General features: G+C 40.1%; 1 protein-coding gene across 1 annotated transcript in view; it reads left to right on the top strand.

Annotated features, from left to right (window-relative positions):
- Window positions 1-19463, top strand: part of LOC141978632 (keratin, type I cytoskeletal 19-like) — a 53848-nt gene that overhangs the window by 11298 nt on the left and 23087 nt on the right. Inside the window, exon 7 of the mRNA XM_074940887.1 lies at window positions 1649-1670. Within this exon, the coding sequence (XP_074796988.1) occupies window positions 1649-1670 (22 nt within the window). The remainder of the gene's footprint in view (window positions 1-1648; window positions 1671-19463) is intronic.

Here is a 19463-nt window from a genome sequence, read left to right as displayed (position 1 = left end):
ATAGTTGAACTAGGGTAATCCTTCAAAATGCAAAGCCTTCATTTGTGTATGAGTCTCAACCCACGTCCCTGTTAGTGTGACTGAGCAACATTTCCATATCACTGAAGTTGTCCAACATCTTTTGTTGCAGCTTCAGGGCCTTATTCCATCTTCTGGCTCCCTCAAGATTTGCAAGGAATCATAGAACTCGAAGGGACCTCGAGAGGTCATCTAGTCCAGTCCCCTGCACTCATGGCAGGACTAATTATCTAGACCATTCCTGACAGGTGTCTGTCTAACCTGCTCTTAAAAATCTCCAATGATGGAGATTCCACAACCTCCCTAGGCAATGTATTCCAGTGCTTTACCACCCTGACAGTTAGGAATTTTTTCCTAATGTTCACCCTAAACCTCCCTTGCTGCAATTTAACCCCATTGCTTCTTGCCCTATCCTCAGAGGTTAAGAAAAATATTTTTTCTTCCTCCTTGTAACGACCTCTTATGTACTTGAAAACTGTTATATCCCTTCTCAGTCTTCTCTTTTCCAGACTAAACAAATTCAGTTTTTTCAATCTTCCCTCATACGTCATGTTTTCTAGACCTTTAATCATTTTTGTTGCTCTTCTCTGGAGTCTCTCCACTTTGTCCACATCCTTCCGGAAATGTGGTGCCTAGAACTGGACACAATACATCAGTTGAGGCCTAATCAGAGCAGAGTAGAGCGGAAGAATTACTTTTCATGTCTTGCTTACAACACTCCTGCTAATACATTCCAGAATAATGTTCGGTTTCTTTGCAACAGCATTACACTGTTGACTCATATTTAGCTTGTGGTCCACTATGACCCCCAGATACTTTTCCACAGTACTCTTTCCTAGGCAGTCGTTTCCCATTTCCTTCCTAAGTGGAGTACTTTGCATTTGTCCTTATTGAATTTCATCCTATTTACTTCAGATAATTTCTCAAATTTGTCCAGATTATTTTGAATTTTAATGCTATCCTCCAAAGCACTTGCAACAGACTAGGATATGAGAACTGATAGGTATTTATTAAATACAAAGGAGATAAAGGAATGTTATATTTCTAGAGAGAGAAGCATAAAAAATGCAGAGGTGATTCACCTACTCTCAGCCATTATTTGAATAATGTTCTTCAATACCTCAGTGGTTGAGTTCCCTTCTAACCTCTTTCTATTAGTTGCTCCTCATACTTCTTTTGAATAGTTTTTTTCATACACATTTCACTATTATTTGTCTACATTGTTCCAAACTTGAGCAAATCTTGTCCTTGACATAGACCCAAATACATTTATAATCTTCATAGTTTCTCTATAAAAAGAAAAGGAGTACTAGTGGCACCTTAGAGACTAACCAATTTATTTGAGCATAAGCTTTCGTGAGCTCACTTCATCGGATGCATTCAGTGTGTATGATAACACCCATTTTTTCATGTTCTGTGTGTATATAAATCTCCTCACTGTACTTTCCACTGAATGCATCCGATGAAGTGAGCTGTAGCTCACGAAAGCTTATGCTCAAATAAATTGGTTAAAATGTTTAGGGCATTCACTTCTATTTCTGTACTGGCATTCATAATAAACTGGGTTCAGTACATCTGAAAATGGGGGTCATTTCTGATAGAAAAGTGAGAGCAGAGAGAGACCACGAAGAGGGTCAGGAAAATTTCAGAGGGTGCTTGGTGACCAATAAGAGGAAAGGATCCTTTCTGCATTGTTCAATCTCTTACTCTTTGATCTCCTCAGGAAGCCAAACCACTTCGCAGTCAGCTTGGTGACCGAATCAATGTAGAGGTGGATGCAGCTCCAACATATGACCTAAACAAGGTCCTGGGAGAGATAAGATGTCAGTATGAGACCTTAGTTGAAAAGAACCAGTGTGAAGTTGAGGATTGGTACTGTGCCCACATGGGTATTTTATGGTAGACAAATCAAAATCAAATTCCAAACCCAAATGGAGCCACCATTGTCTGATTGTTTCCTTTCACCTTATTTGTATTTCAGACAGAGGAACTGAATAAGGAGGTGATCTCTAGTGGAGAACAGCTGCAAAGCGGCCAGACATGGGTCATTGAGCTAAGACACACAGTTCAGGCTCTGGAAATTGACCTGCAGGCCCAAACCAGTACGGTGTGTAACACTCAAAGCATTCACAACATCTCTGGAATGTCTGAAAATGAATTAACAGGCATATATGACACAGCACTGTAGTGGAAGCCTGAAATAACTGGTGGCTGTATATTTATTGGTATATCTGAGAGTTTTGCTACACTGCAATTGCAACCATCCTTTCGACATATATGTGACAAGTGGCTTTGGGGCACTGCCATTTCATCTCTGATGGCATGGATTTGAAATTAGACAGAAAAGTTCACCTTTCTCAGCCTAGTCTTTAGTGGATGTTTATTCCATTCTCAGAATAAGGCATATTTTAAGAGCGGCAGTCTCCCAGTTAAGTGCATCTTCATAAGATGTAGTTAGAAACAGGGCATGTGACAGGTCATCTGTTTTTATCATTCCAGACACTGAGACTTGAACAGGAGTATGTGGGTTTGTCTCTAAACTGCAGGCAAACACCGGGTAATCATACAGTATTTGCAAGCCCTGGTTTGCATGAATAACAATATTCCTTATTTCCATTTTTTTCCATCTCAGAACACTGCTCTGCAAAACACCTTTGGCAGAAACTTGCTATAGTAACCAACTACCAGAGCTCCAGTGCCTGATCAGCAGTGGGGAGGCACAAATAGCTGAACTTCGATCTGACACAGAACACCAAAACTGCGAGTAAAAGGTCCTCCTGGATGCCAAGTGCCAGCTGGACTGTGAAATCAGTGCTTACTGCGGGCTGCTGGATGGAGAGGACTGCAAGTATGTATTAGGAAGCCTTGTCCTGGATGCTAAGGTTATGCCTCTAAGGATATGTCTGCCCTGTTGCAGGAAGGTGTAATTCCCGGCTTGAGTACAAATACTCACTCTAGGTCTGATCTTGCTATCACAATAAAAATAGAGATGTAGCTGCAGCAATACAAGCAGCAGGAAGAGCTAGCTGCCCCAAGTATGTATGTAGGGTCCCATATGGGATCATACTCAAGGCAGTTAGTCCCGCATGCCTTCACTTCTATTTTTAGCCTCCATGGGTATCTACCTTCCAGCTGTAGTGTAGACATACCCTAAAATGAATTATTTCAAAAGAAAATCCTCTTGCACTCCAAAACAGCCCAGCTTCCCCCTTTTTAAACTTCAGAAATATAAAGGAAAGGATCCAAATTGCTCAAAGTTGAGTTCTCTAGATTTAGATTTACTCTATAGCATTTTATTGTAAATTTTTCATATTGCTTATTTTTTGTTTCACGCTGATTTCTGTAAAGTCCATTACCTCACATTAAATCTATCCAAAATGATTTTGTTTTACCAGGCTGCCTCACTACCCCTGTAAATCAGAGAGTACAACCTCCATCTGCTCATCAATTTGCGAACCAGACTGTGCACCAGAACCAATCTGTGCATGAGCTTTTCCTCCTGACTGCAGCCACTGTGTTCCAATGATTGAATCAACCCTGGCTCTGGCCTGCTGCAATCCCTGTGCACCAGCCTGTGCGTCAGGCTGCAGTCCCTGTTCATCAGTAACCCGGGTCACTACTAAAATCTGTCGTATTTGAAAATCCTCAGGAGCAGAAACACTGATCTATGGCATGAAGACAAAGATACAGAACAGTGATAGAGAAAATACACTATACTCAAGACTTACCAAGAAGAGCCTAGGCTAAGATTTTCATAGCTACCTTATGGATTTGGATGCACACGTCCAAGGGAAGTTAATGGGAATGGGTGTCTAAATCCCCTAGTTGGCTTTACAAATCTCAGTCCTATTCTCTTGAAGGTGCTAAACTTCTTACCATTTCAACATACTTTTCTGCTTTTTTGTTGCCACTTGTATTGCATTCCCTGTCTCCGATTCTGTTTCAGTGCCTAAGGCAGACTAAAGCTGCCTTGTTAATTATCTAATAAACCTAATTTCTTTGGCAAAGCAAAACTTAGTTATCATTGCTATTCATTCCTTTCTGTGTGCTTGTCTTGTTCATTAAATACACACAAATTAGAAAATAGTTTATTTGATTTCACATAGGGCCTCTAGACAGTACTGTAATGTGAACACTAATAAAAATTAAAACCAACATCAACATTCCAAAGCAAAATAAACTCTAAATTTAGCCATTAAATTTATATGATTCCCTTTGCAAAGTATGATACAAGAAATATTTTTTCTCATTGCAAGATAAATAAACATCTGATAAACATCAGTAAGATATATTTCAGTAACAAGAAATGTTTCTTAAACGGTTGTATTGGTTCATTATTGCTTGGCATTTTGGTCAATCTGTGACAGACTCTAGATCAGAACGTGAGAATCGCATTGCCCAATACGGGTGGCAGTGTGTCACTGCACCATCTATTACGCCTTAAGAAGGGTACTGCATGAACTCACTTTCCAGACCAACCAGCTCTGCTGGCCAGCTTGGGGACAAGGAGGAATGATTCTGCCTTTTCCCTGCCATTTTTGAATTAGATCATCAGATCCAAGGGACACTAGCAGGAAGCAATCCCCTCCTTCAAGAGAGCGCAGGGACTGCAGATGTGGCTGTTCCCTCCATGAGACATATAAATGTACTTGTACTTTTCCATTCTGATTCTTCAGCCGTAACACAAGAGCCAGTGGCCATCTGGTCCTCTGTGCACCCAAGGGACTGTATCAAGATAAAATTATGAAGATTTACACATATCAAAGAAATACACAAGGGCACAGAGATAGCTGCTCCCAGAAGAAAGTGCATTTCAGCAACTGCCTTTTCAATTGACCCACACCAGGGCTGGACTCATAACAAATACTGACCATGCAGTACAACATTACGGTACTGTTCTGTTAGAGGAGTAGTCCTTTAGATAAGGGTGAACTGAAGTCCCATATACTCATCTGATGTGGACTGTCTATGTGGAAGATAATGATCACCAGGTAGTTTTCAAAAAGAGTAAGAGAGAAATCTGGTGTCTTGCATAACTTTCCCTCAATACAGTAAGTTCTAACATCTATGGCTGTGCTCACTCTGAATGTTTCATTTGTCTCTAGAGCCACTGCACACTAAAGATGGTGGAAAAACAGGATTTCTCCTCACAAGAACATTTTGAAGGAAAAGTTTTTGTTCAAAAATTGTAATTTTTATGGGAAATTCAAAAGATAAAACTGATATGTTCATTTCATTTTAAATTTTAATTTGAACAACAAAATCAAATTTTAACAACATTAAAAAATGTTGTTCTTTAAAAGAAATGTTTCAACTTTTGATTTTGGGGGTTTCCCACTTCTCTCCCCCTCCCTCTTTTAAATTCTTTCCTTTTTTTCCCCACTGGAAGTACTACTTTTTCTCTTTCTTCCTGCCCTTCCCTCACCTCCAACCCACATACACATTTTTCCAGTTGAAAAAAAAAGTTTTAAAAAGTGTGAAAATACGTTCCCCTTCAAGGTTTCCTCTCACCTTTTTAAACGTATCTAACCAGTTTCTCTTTCATTCTTTCAACATTTCTTAAGTGTACCTAGTACATAAAAGGTCCTATGCTAGTCCAAATTCTAAATCACATACAAGAGGATCAATTAATATTAATTAATATTATTACTCTTTTATTTATATAGTGCAAACAGCATGCAAAGGTGTTTCACACAGGCATAAAATAAGGTCCCTGCCAAGTATCAGCTGGATTGTGAGATCAGTGCTTACTGGAGGCTGCTGGAAGGAGGGGGACTGCAAGTTATGTATACCACAAATGATTGCTAGTTAAGCCAGCTACATCGATATGAACCTATTGGTAGTAAGTACCCATCCACAGTGCCTGAAACTCACAGGACATGAAAGTATATTTTAAAAGTGGAAAGTCTTGAATAATACTTCATTAAGAAGCTTTCTACTCCAGTGCTTATCTTCTGTACCTATTAGGAAATCTTTCAGGCTTTCTCAAAATTGTTTTATGGTTGCGTGAAGGATCAACTGAAAGGGACATTTAATTCTCTAAACCACATACCCTTCTGATGAAGTTGCTGTCTCCAATTGCTGATTGTTTCATAGTGTTTCACACTCTATCTCCCCCAGTTGCATAATTCCATCTCTGATTCTCCCATATATTTTCCCCCTCCTTTCTTTGCCCCTTCCACTAACAGGGGGGTCCAGTTGTGTGCTGCTGGGGATGCTCAATGACCATTTGTAACTGGGCTCAGCAAAAAGAAAACTATTTATCCTGAATGCTGAGGTGAACTATTCCAAGGGAAAATCCCCTTGCCTTCCAAGACTTCCCACAATGACATTGTCTGATTTCCCTATATTATTTTTTACTTTACACATACAAAAGAAAAAAGATCTAACATGTCAAAATTGAGATTTTTCTGGATTTAATATTTTACTATATATTCTTTGTTGCTTACTTTTCGTGGTTCACATTAACTTCTGTAAAGTTTATTCACCTCATGTTAAATCTATCCAAAAATATTTTGTTTTACCAGGCTGCCGAAATACCCCTGTAACCCAGAGAGTACAACTCCATGTACTCAACAATCTGCAAACCAGCCTGTGCATCAGAATCAATCTGTGCACCAGTTTTTCTCCCTGACTATAGACCCTATCTGCCAATGATTGAACCAAACCCAGGTGCAGCCTACTGTAATCCCTGTGCACCAATGTGTGCTCCAGCCTGTCTACCCTGTGTATCAGTAACTTGGATTTCCACTAATATTTGCCGCATTTGAATATCCCCAGCACAAGACATACTGATTCAAAGCATCCAGACAAGGACAGGGCCTGGCAACTGAGAAAAGAAACATACTCTCTACCTTTTGTTTAGGAATCTAATCAAGGCTTATAACTGAACTTCTGGACACTGGAATTTGCTGAAGATCTTTTCACTTTAGCATGTTTTCCTTTCAAGGCTTCTCTCGTATTGTGTTTCCTGTCTTTTATTCTGCGCACTTTTATATCTTCTTTGATGCAATGAAATTTTTTGCTTATATTCTAATAAACCTTATTTCTCTTGCACAGCAAATTAGGTTCCCATTGTTACCAATTCCTTTCAGTATGCTTCTGGTATGGATTTGATAGTCATTTGACACTGTATGTATGGTTTAAATGATTTCAGTGGGCAAAATGGTTCCACAGCAGATTCCTCAACAAAATAACGTTAGCATGAGAAGCCCAAATATTCAACATGGCAAAGCAGAACAAATTGTTTACTCAGTATTTAAGGGTCCTATCCTGCTTCTACTGGGTAAAATTTTCAAAAGTGCCTAAGCAATTTAGAAACGTAAGTCACATTTTCAAAAGTGACACAGGTGCCTAAGACCCATTTACTTTAAATGAGATTAAGGGTAACATTTTCAAAAGCACCTAGGGCTAGATTTTAAAGGTATTTAGGTGCTTAAGAGAGCAGATAGGAACCCAGTGGGATTCTGAAAAGCACCTAGATACCTGACTCCTATTATGGAATTTATGCATCTTAAATGCTTTGGAAAATCTCACTAAGCACCTATCTGCATTTTTAGGTGCCTAAATACCTTTGAAAATATGGCCCTAAGTGGTTAAATCTCTTCTGAAATGGGACTTAGAACCAAAGTCACTTAGGTGCTTTTGCAAACTGTACCCCTGGATTGGAGTGGGAGATGAACAGGGCCCAAAAGATACATGATTTTCCCTTTTCCAAAATATGCTCTAGGGAATACAATATTTTACACTTTAACGTTAAGAAACACTAAATGAAGTTGCTTTGACTCATAGGATGGGGTTTATAATTTTGAAGATCATAAAGATGTACAAGCATTTAAAACGGTAAATTAATATAGAATTTCCATACATCAGAAGCAAATTTGTTCTTGGTCTCAAGTCTACTGCAGAAGGTTTGAACTCTTTGCTCAGTGATTTACTGAAGAAAAGGATCTGGGAGTCATTGTTGTTCACAAACTGAACATGAGCCAACTATGTGATACAGTTGCAAAAAGCTAATATTATTCTGGGGTGTATCAACAAGAGTGTTGCATGTAAAACAAAAGCGGTAACTGTTTTGGGCACCACACTTTAAGAAGAATATGGACAAACTGGAAAGAGTACAGAGGAGAGCAATAAAAATGATAAGAGGGTTAGAAAACCTAACTGGTTGCATTTTTAAGAGTCTCTGAAACATGTCTTTTATAGATCTGGGTTTTTTTTTAAAGATGAATTCAAATTCTACGGCCTGTGTTACACAGGTCAGACTAACTGATCATAATGGTCCCACCTGGCCATTAAATATATGAATTCCTGGTGGGAGATAAAGATGGCTGCCTCATCCAGTTTAAGCACTAGAAAATGGAATTTGTGGAATGCTCTAAACAGATGAGATATTGGCTATTTGTTTTTTATTCATAATGAACTGAATAGAGCTGAATGTAAGGTTCATTTCTGATAGAAATGTGAGAACACAGAAGAGACTCTGTGAGGCTTGGACACTCACTCTCTTACTTTTCCAGCTGTCCTGGAAGCTAATCCACTTTGCTGTCAGGTCAGTGACAGAACCAGGATGGAAGTGGATGCAACCCCCTCATGAAATCTGAATGAGGGGGAGATAAGATATCAGTACGACACTTAGCTGAGAAGAAGTGGGATTGAGTTTAGAACTGGTACTGCACCCAGGTGAGTATTTTGTGGCAGACAAGTCACCACAAAATTCCAAACCCAAAGGATGCCCAACTGTCATGTAAAGTGGAGCCACCATTGTCTGACTGTTTCCTTTTGCCTTATTTGGATTTCAGATGGAGGAACTGAATACAGAGATGATTACCAGTGGACAACAGATGCAGTGCAGCCCGACCAAAATCACGTAACCAGGACACTGTTCCTGCTCTAAAGATTGACCTACAGACCCATCTCAGCATAGTGTGTAATACTCAGACCACTGACAATATCTTTGACATTTCTGAAAATGAATTAACAGGCATGTCTGACATAGTACTCCAGCAGAAGACCTAAATAACTGGTGGCTGTATATTTATCTATATATCTGAAGATTCTCTTACACTGAAATGGCAACCAGCCTGTAAGCTGACAAGTTGCTTTGTAGCATAGGAAGAATAAGGGACTTGCCATTCATCTCTGATGGCATGGATTTTAAATCAGACACTGGACACAAGTAAGGATAGTTCACCTGTCTCAGCCTAGTCCTTAGTAGATGTTTATCCCATTCTCAAAATAAGCCACATTTTGAGAGGGAGGGCCTCCCAATTAAGTGCAGCAGGGCAGGCCAACTTCATAAAAAGTAGTTAGAAGCAAAGTATATCACAGTCATCTGGAATTTTCTAATCTATAAAACTAGACATTTAGAATTGAACAGAACTGACTGCATCTGTCTGTAAACTTCAGAAAAAGCACAGGCAATATTGGTTGCTTGGGACCTGTCCTGTGTAAATAATAATATTCTTTACAGTCATGTTCCTTTTTCATCTCAGAACGCTGCTCTCCAAAGCACCTTGGCAGAAACAGTAACTCATTCTAGCAACCAGCTACCAGAGCTCCTGTGCCTGTTGAGCAATGTAGAGGAAGAAGCTATCTGAACTTTGATCTAGCATAGAGCACCAAAATTGTGAGTAACTGGTCCTCTTGGATGCCAAATTGTGAGATTCAGCCTGCTGGATGAAGAGAACTGCAGTCATGGGTATCAGTATAACGCTCAGTATCGCTATCATGGAGTAAAATGGAGTATATTCTGTCTCGTGAACCATCAGCATCACTGCTAGCCACGTTCTGACTCCACAGTGAGTATGAAGCAGAAAGGCTGCAGTTTAACTTTCATATACTAGGCTGAACCCACAAAACTGTCAGTCTCAAAAGTCCCATTTGGACTTGAAAATTGAGCAGACTTGATATGAGTGTTATCAGTGACAAGTTATACTGGAGACCAAGAAGCCATGTTTTCCCTTACCATATCCCCATTTGATTAGATTAAGCTAAATAGTTTAATTTCTGGCCAGGTTTCAGAGTAGCAGCCGTGTTAGTATGTAGTCGCAAAAAGAAAAAGAGGACTTGTGGCACCTTAGAGACTAACCAATTTATTTAAGCATAAGCTTTCGTGAGCTACAGCTCACTTCATCGGATGCATTCAGTGAGCTCTCCTCACTTTTACCAATCACTAATTTTGTGCAGCAAACAGAAAACAAACCTTAGCTGTTAGTGCCATCTTCTGTCAGAATAGTTTAATTCAGAAAGATAACAATAATTTTGTAGGATTCAGAGTAGCAGCCGTGTTAGTCTGTATCCACAAAAAGAAAAGGAGGACTTGTGGCACCTTAGAGACTAACATATTTATCTGCGCATAAGCTTTCATGAGCTACAGCTCACTTCATCGGATGCATTCAGCGGAAAATACAGTGGGGAGATTTATATACACAGAGAACATGAAACAATGGGTGTTACCATACACACTGTAACAAGAGTGATCAGGTAAGGTGAGCTATTACCAGCAGGAAAGCCGGGGGGAGGTGTGTGTGTGAGGGGGGGAACATTTTGTAGTGATAATCAAGGTGGGCCATTTCCAGCAGTTGACAAGAACGTGTGAGGAACAGCTGGGGTGGGTGGGGAGAATAAACATGAGGAAATAGTTTTACTTTGTGTAATGACACATCCACTCCCAGTCTTTATTCAAGCCTAAATTAATTGTATCCAGTTTGCAAATTAATTCCAATTCAGCAGTCTCTCGTTGGAGTCTGTTTTTGAAGATTTTTTGTCAAAGAATTGCCACTTCTAGGTCTGTAATCGAGTGACCAGAGAGATTGAAGTGTTCTCCTACTGGTTTTTGAATGTTATAATTCTTGACGTCTGATTTGTGTCCATTTATTCTTTTACGTAGAGACTGTCCAGTCTGACCAATGTACATGGCAGAGGGGCATTGCTGGCACATGATGACATATATCACATTGGTAGATGTGCAGGTGAATGAGCCTCTGATAGCGTGGCTGATGTGATTAGGCCCTATGATGGTGTCCCCTGAATAGATATGTGGACACAGTTGGCAACGGGCTTTGTTGCAAGGATAGGTTCCTGGGTTAGTGGTTTTGTTGTGTGGTGTGTGGTTCCTGGTGAGTATTTGCTTCAGGTTGGGGGGCTGTCCGTAAGCAAGGACTGGCCTGTCTCCCAAGATCTGTGAGAGTGATGGGTCGTCCTTCAGGATAGGTTGTAGATCCTTGATGATGCGCTGGAGAGGTTTTAGTTGGGGGCTGAAGGTGATGGCTAGTGGCATTCTGTTATTTTTTTTGTTGGGCCTGTCCTGTAGTAGGTAACTTCTGGGTACTCTTCTGGCTCTGTCCATCTGTTTCTTCACTTCAGCAGGTGGGTACTGTAGTTGTAAGAACGCTTGATAGAGAGCTTGTAGGTGTTTGTCTTTGTCTGAGGGGTTGGAGCAAATGCGGTTGTATCGTAGAGCTTGGCTGTAGACGATGGATCGTGTGGTGTGGTCTGGGTGAAAGCTGGAGGCATGTAGGTAAGCATAGCGGTCAGTAGGTTTCCAGTATAGGGTGGTGTTTATGTGACCATCGCTTCTTAGGACTGTAGTGTCCAGGAAGTGGATCTCTTGTGTAGACTGGTCCAGGCTGAGGTTGATGGTGGGATGGAAATTGTTGAAATCATGGTGGAATTCCTCAAGGGCTTCTTTTCCATGGGTCCAGATGATGAAGATGTCATCAATGTAGCGCAAGTAGAGTAGGGGCATTAGGGGACGAGAGCTGAGGAAGCGTTGTTCTAAGTCAGCCATAAAAATGTTGGCATACTGTGGGGCCATGCGGGTACCCATAGCAGTGCCGCCGATTTGAAGGTATACATTGTCCCCAAATGTGAAATAGTTATGGGTGAGGACAAAGTCACAAAGTTCACCCACCAGGTTTGCCGTGACATTATCGGGGATACTGTTCCTGACGGCTTGTAGTCCATCTTTGTGTGGAATGTTGGTGTAGAGGGCTTCTACATCCATAGTGGCTAGGATGGTGTTTTCAGGAAGATCACCGATGGATTGTAGTTTCCTCAGGAGGCTGAGGGAGCTGGGATTGTTTAGTCTGCAGAAGAGAAGAATGAGGGGGGATTTGATAGCTGCTTTCAACTACCTGAAAGGGGGTTCCAAAGAGGATGGCTCTAGACTGTTCTCAATGGTAGCAGATGACAGAACGAGGAGTAATGGTCTCAAGTTGCAATGGGGGAGGTTTAGATTGGATATTAGGAAAAACTTTTTCACTAAGAGGGTGGTGAAACACTGGAATGCGTTACCTAGGGAGGTGGTAGAATCTCCTTCCTTAGAGGTTTTTAAGGTCAGGCTTGACAAAGCCCTGGCTGGGATGATTTAACTGGGAATTGGTCCTGCTTCGAGCAGGGGGTTGGACTAGATGACCTTCTGGGGTCCCTTCCAACCCTGATATTCTATGATTCTATGATTCTAAGTCAGTGGTGTCTCGAAGATAGTTGGGAATGCTGGTGGCGTAGGACCTGAGGAGGGAGTCTACATAGTCAGACAATCCTGCTGTCAGGGTGCCAATGCCTGAGATGATGGAGCATCCAGGATTTCCAGGTTTATGGATCTTGGGTAGCAGATAGAATACCCCTGGTCGGGGTTCTAGGGGTGTGTCTGTGCGGATTTGTTCTTGTGCTTTTTCAGGGAGTTTCTTGAGCAAATGCTGTAGTTGCTTTTGGTAACCCTCAGTGGGATCAGAGAGTAATGGCTTGTAGAAAGTGGTGCTGGAGAGCTGCCGAGCAGCCTCTTGTTCATATTCCGACCTATTCATGATGACGACAGCACCTCCTTTATCAGCCCCTTTGATTATGATGTCAGAGTTGTTTCTGAGGCTGTGGATGGCATTGTGTTCTGCATGGCTGAGGTTATGGGGCAAGTGATGCTGCTTTTCCACAATTTTAGCCTGTTGACGTCGGCGGAAGCACTCTATGTAGAAGTCCAGTCTGTTGTTTCAACCTTCAGGAGGAGTCCACCCAGAATCCTTCTTTTCGTAGTCTTGGTAGGAAGGTCTCTGTGGGTTAGTATGTTGTTCAGAGGTGTGTTGGAAATATTCCTTGAGTCGGAGACGTTGAAAATAGGATTCTAGGTCACCACAGAACTGTATCATATTCGTGGGGGTGGAGGGGCAGAAGGAGAAGCGCCGAGATAGGACAGATTCTTCTGCTGGGCTAAGAGTATAGTTGGATAGATTAACAATATTGCTGGGTGGGTTAAGGGAACCATTGTGGCCCCTTGTGGTATGTAGTAATTTAGATAGTTTAGTGTCCTTTTTTTTTTGTAGAGAAGCAAAGTGTGTGTTGTAAATGGCATGTCTAGTTTTTGTAAAGTCCAGCCACAAGTAAGTTTGTGTGGAAGGTTGGTTTTTTATGAGAGTATCCAGTTTTGAGAGCTCATTCTTAATCTTTCCCTGTTTGCTGTAGAGGATGTTGATCAGGTGGTTCCGCAGTTTCTTTGAGAGTGTGTGGCACAAGCTGTCAGCATAGTCTGTGTGGTATGTAGATTGTAATGGATTTTTTACCTTCAGTCCTTTTGGTACGATGTCCATCTGTTTACTAGATAATAGTAAAAAGAAAAGGAGTACTTGTGGCACCTTAGAGACTAACAAATTTATTAGAGCATAAGCTTTATGCTCTAATAGCTTATGCTCTAATAAATTTGTTAGACTCTAAGGCGCCACAAGTACTCCTTTTCTTTCTACGGATACAGACTAACATGGCTGCTACTCGGAAACCTGTCATTAGATAATAGTATTTTTAATTTAAGTATGCTGAAGTTCTTTATAAAAGTGGATAAATTGCCCTCAGCAATTTAAAACGTTATGTGCCCAACACAGCTTGTACACATGCAATGATTTATAAACACAAAAGAAGAAAGATGTACTTTGAAAGGGAATATGACCTGGGAAGAATTTTAAAAAGAAAATTCAAAGCTCTTTGCTAGTTCTGAGAAACCTCTATAAAGGGGAGTTTAAATCCTGTGCAACTCAGCAAAAGCTGGATGAGAGTGTATTATATAATGTTCCTGTGTTTGCCTCTTTGGTAAGGATGCCTCATCAAGAATGGGTAAAGGTGGCAGCAATATCTACTGCTAGTAATATTACTGGAAACTTCAACAAACAGAATAAAAATATAAAAAGCTATCTGTAGCCCAGTTGTAAGAGGGTGAAATTGTATTACAGCCAATCATGTTATAAAATAGCAGAATTTGATCAATCTTCTAATATGAAGCAACAGCATACTGCACTTTTTTGTACCTGTCCCACTGTCCTGAACATTTCAGTTCAGCTTTAGATAGTCTACAAGCTAAGGATGATGCTGAGAATTGCAGACCACTGACTGTTGCTTCAGGACCAAGTAAACGTAAGTACTGATTAAAATATTTTAATTGTATGCAGCAGGATTTAGAACTACTGGCCAAATCTGGCAGTCCTTATTGAAGGCTTACTTAGGTGAATCTCAGATTCATTTCAATAAGAGTTATTTTGGAGTAAGTTTTGGCCTTAAAAGAACTGACTCTGTATTAATTCAAGTTTATCCTGCTCCATAAATATTTTGGCCATCCTTTATACCTCCAAATCCCATGTACCTGTTTTCTTGGGTCCCACAGACCTGAATACAAAACAAACTCTTCTGTAAATTGCCATCAATTGTCCTTTTTCAAACTAATAAATGTTTCCAAAATATAATATAAAATGAAAAGACCATATATAAAATAAGTTGTTTGCAGTGTTGTGGTAACCTTGTTGGTCTCAGGATATTAGAGAGTCAAGATGGGTGAGGAAGTATGTTTTACTTCTGAAGAAGAGCTCTGTGTAGCTTGAAAGCTTGATTCTTTCACCAACAGAAGTTGGTCCAGTAAAGATATTGCCTCACTTACCTTGTCTCATATATAAAACAACATATTTACAAACATATCAACTGTAAAGAATTCAAATGAATAGAAAACTTCCTTATCCAGGACAAATATAGTGTCTTCCCACACTATTCCCCGCATTTGGAAATAGCAACTGAGGAAGAATCATTTCAGTTCTACATTTTTCACCAGTAGGTGGTGCTACCAATACTTTTTAATGTAAACCAAAATCCCTTGAAGACCATTGTTTCAGTTTAGTCTGTAAAGATGTTTTTATTTGTTTATGTTGAGACAAAAACATTGGCCATGTAAGATTGTTAGAATTAATATAATACTAATGTGGATACAGGGACCCCAAGTGGTACAATGGGTAGGACAGAATTTTTGATGAACCAGTTTTCAGATCCCCAAGTCAGAAGACAGTTTGAGTTGCTCTCTCAAGATAGCACCTGTGCAAGATACTAGAAAGGAAAGACAACCCCATCATTCTGATTGAGAGTAGCATCTCTGAATATGAGCAATCACATGCAGATACATAGACTTGCACTCGCTGAGAGAAAGAAATGCTGGACTGTTTCTAGAAAGAACGGTCCCGTCTCTGGTCATCCTCTGGGAACCTGAGAATGTTCAGGCTGTCATAAAAAATCATGGGTGACCAGATTCTGAAAACTGGACATCACTCTTGGAAGTGAGGATGCTTTTTGAGGGAAACTTGTTCTAGGTATGGTACTTGGGAGCATTTTACAGCTGATGGGAAAATAATGTGGGGGGGGCACTGGCTGGGAGGTAGGTGCTTCATGGGGGATGATCATTTCTCTCTATTCCCACAGGTGAATTTCTTCTTCCTATCTTCTCTACTTGCCTCTTCTGCTCTTAGCTTAATGCTGATTAGGTGCAATTCCTCCCTCTATACCAGTCTTTTCAATTCAACCGTGCTATTTTAAAATGGTGACTGTAACGCATACGAATTTGAAGTGACTGGCAGAGAGTTGAGAGGCAGTGTTTGTTCACTTAGTATACATTCAGTTGGGTCAATAGTTAGTACAGCATTAGCACAGGAATGGTGACGGAATATCATAGGAGGAGAGAAGACAGAAAAGGGCAGAAGAAAGCCACAAGAGGAGGAGGCAGTAAGTGAAAAGTGCCCCAACCCAGACTCCTCTGTGTCTGTTCCTGGGACCTAGTGCCAAAAAACACATAGTTAATTCCAAATTGCAGAGCCGATCTCTTAATCAAGAACTGGCCCAATATAAAAGCAAAACAAAGCATATATTGTGAGGGCTTCATTCCACCAGGATGAACATACTCCACTGAGGACAGTATGTACACTACAAACGTGCACATTTCTTCTTCAATTGCTTTGTCATACCTGGCATGCTACAGCAATTTCACTAATAAAGGGTTTTCCAGACATCTGTTGAAGAGTTTTGTTTTTTTTTGATTAATGTCCACATCTGCTTTACTGTCTGAAAATGAGAATTCTATTATCTACATTAATTAATACTTCCTGCCTAATGGTAACCCTTGCCCCTCCTATCTTTTCTGCTAGCTATCAGAATTCATTGGCTGGCTTTTTATCCTCTCCTATTTATCCTCAGCTCTTTAGTCCCAATACCAGTGCTATTGAGTATCTGTTTGTTTACAGTGCTACTAAATTTTTATATGTACTGTGTAAGTGCTTGTGTGTATGAGAGAGAGGAAGAGCAGTTAAACAGTGTAATATTATGGTTCTGTGTCAAGTTCAATACTAGTTTTAGCTGTGCCATGCCAAGGCCTAGTCAGTACCCAAATTATTGTCATTGTGCTTGCTTACAGAAGCAAATAATTTGGCTGTATTTGTAGTGTCTTCACAACTGATCTGTTTGAAAGTGATCTGTTTGAATAGTCTACTTGAAAGTGTGCATGCTAATGATTTTACTGCTGTAAAATGTGAAAACCTGGCCACTTATTTTGGTGTCTAAATGGGAGTTAAGCTCTTTTGAAAATCTAGCTCTCAGGGTAGATTTTTTAAGAAAGCACCCAACATTGGTCTAATTCTGCTCCCATTTAAATCAATTCATTATTCTCAATGGTTTCAGAAATATGCTAACACTGAGCACTTTTAAAAATCTTACCCCAAGTCTCTAAAGTTACAAAAACAAATTTAGAAGCCACTTTTGAAAACCTGGTCTTTAAGCTGTTTGGGGCATATTCTCCACTCTAAATCTGCTTGGGTATGATCAATGGGGTGGGGGGCAATCAGGGAGTTGTTTACAGTGCTCTGATCCTGAGCAGTCTAGCCCCAGCACAATTTTGAGCTGCAGGGAAGCAGCCTTAACTTATGTGACTAGTGTAAGGTCCCTCAAGGGCCTTATGCTGGTGGAGAAACAGCTGTAGCTAAAAAATATAAAAATGCTAATTGCTAGTATTTATTATTATTGTTATTATTATTCTCAACAGCATCAAAATAATATGTTGTCTTCCTTTAAGGAATATGCAGACAATTTAAGATAGATTTTCCTGTGACGATCTCAGATTTAAAGGACTGATTAACAAATTCTTAACTAGAGTATCACTCCAAGAGTTGACTCTCAGTAATAGTTATTAATTTAGAATAATTTAATTCATTAACAAATATATTTCACCAGACAACATTTCTAGCTGTAAAAGAGGGCTGAGGGCTCATTAGGGAAAACAATTTGGAAGCAACCGCTCTGAGAAATTGTATTTGGGATTTAGTCTAATTTATGTTCTTATATAGTCCCATTCACAATATCATTTTAGCACCTCATAAGTATTTTAAAATAGAAATAAATCTCTCCTTTCCTTCTAAGCCTCAATAAATAACTTAATTAGTTTATTATATATATATATATATATATATACACACTTGTGTGTGTGTAGGTTTAAGAAGAATTTATTGTGGGAAAACTAAGTAGAATAAATGAGTTTTGTATTAAATTCCAAAGGCTTTGAGCCCCGATCATTCCTATCTCTTGCATAGCTGAATTCCATAATCTAGGTCTCTTTCCTGTGAAATCTATGTCTTCTGTACTCACACCCATTCTGCTATCGGTTGACAATTCCAAGATTCTGGGTAGGCATTGAGATTGCTGGGAGTCAGCGCCATTTCTGTTTGATATAAAGCAGATGTAAGACAGGTGTAAATTGAGTTTGTGCTGCTTCACCAGCTCTCCCAACAGCTTCCTATAAATGTTAAATAATGTGAGTAAAAGGATCGAGCCTTGTGGGACACTGCATTGGAGGCTTTGGAGGTCATTAAACAGTTTCCCATAATGATCCTCTGGGTTCATTCTGATGGAAAAGACGTAAGCCATTTCAGGGTATTTCTATTCACCTCTGAAGCTACTTGGAGGCAAGACACAAGTATCTGGTGAATGCTGACAACTAGCAAGTGGTATTGGAGACTCTTTTTTGCTACCTTCTCAATTAGCTGCAATAGATAAGGGAGGTGAGACAATGGGCTCCACACCTCAGGAAGGAGGCTGATAGCAGGTTTAGCTGGTATCTAGTCAGTAAAAGGTCTAAGACCTTCACTCCGGGTATTCAGGGTTAGGGTTAGGTGAAAATTCCCCATCTTATTAATCTCTCCTCATATGGCAGACACTCCATACCCCTAATCATCTTTGTTGCCCTTTTCTGAACCTTTTCAAATTCCAATATATCTTTTTTGAGATGGGGCGACCACATCTGCACGCAGTATTTAAGATGTGGGTACCATGGATTTATATAGAGGCAATAGGATATTTTCTGTCTTATTATCTATCCCTTTCTTAATTATTCCCAACATTCGGTTCGCTTTTTGGAGTGTCGCTGCACACTGAGTGGATGTTTTCAGAGAACTATCTACAGTGACTCCAAGATCTCTTTCTTGAGTGATAACAGCTAATTTAGACCCCATCATTGTATAGGTATAATTGGGATTATGTTTTCCAATGTGTATTACTTTGCATTTATCAACACTGAATTTCATCTGCCATTTTGTTGCCCAGTCACCCAGTTCTGAGAGATCCTTTTGTATCTCTTCACAGTCTGCCACTGAGAATGCACTTGCTGTTAAACATGTCTTGTTGAAAAACATTTTTAACAGGGAAACAGTTTACATTGGTCCAGCAAACACAGGCAGTATAGCTGAAGCTATCAGAATGAAGCCCAGTAGGTCTACCACTGGTGTGGAGCAGATCAGCATACTGGTGCCTTTCTCTTGTTATTGCAAGAACCCTATTTTACCTGCATTTAATCTGTTAGAATACTGTGCAGAGGTGCAGGTACTGTTTGCTGGGACTTATGATTTGACCAAGTTCACCAGCTGACACCTTTGAAAAATACTCAGAATACCCAGTGACATAGGATACCATTGCCAGAAGTACCACAGCTGGAAGATGGTCATTCCACAGGTATTGCAACAAAGTCTGTATTTCCATTTAGCTTGTGCACTGACCAACAAAAACAGCGAGGATTCTTGTGTCTGGGTATTTTGGCACATAAGGTACTTAAGATCATACAGTTTTCCAAGATATTAAGATGTCTGTGCACAGTCTTAAAGATGAATTTT

Source organism: Natator depressus, chromosome 27 (assembly GCF_965152275.1).
Source record: "Natator depressus isolate rNatDep1 chromosome 27, rNatDep2.hap1, whole genome shotgun sequence".
In the NCBI taxonomy this organism is placed as follows: domain Eukaryota; kingdom Metazoa; phylum Chordata; order Testudines; family Cheloniidae; genus Natator; species Natator depressus.
The sequence above is the reverse complement of the archived record's forward strand: the minus strand, read 5'-3'. Positions and strand labels throughout refer to the sequence as shown.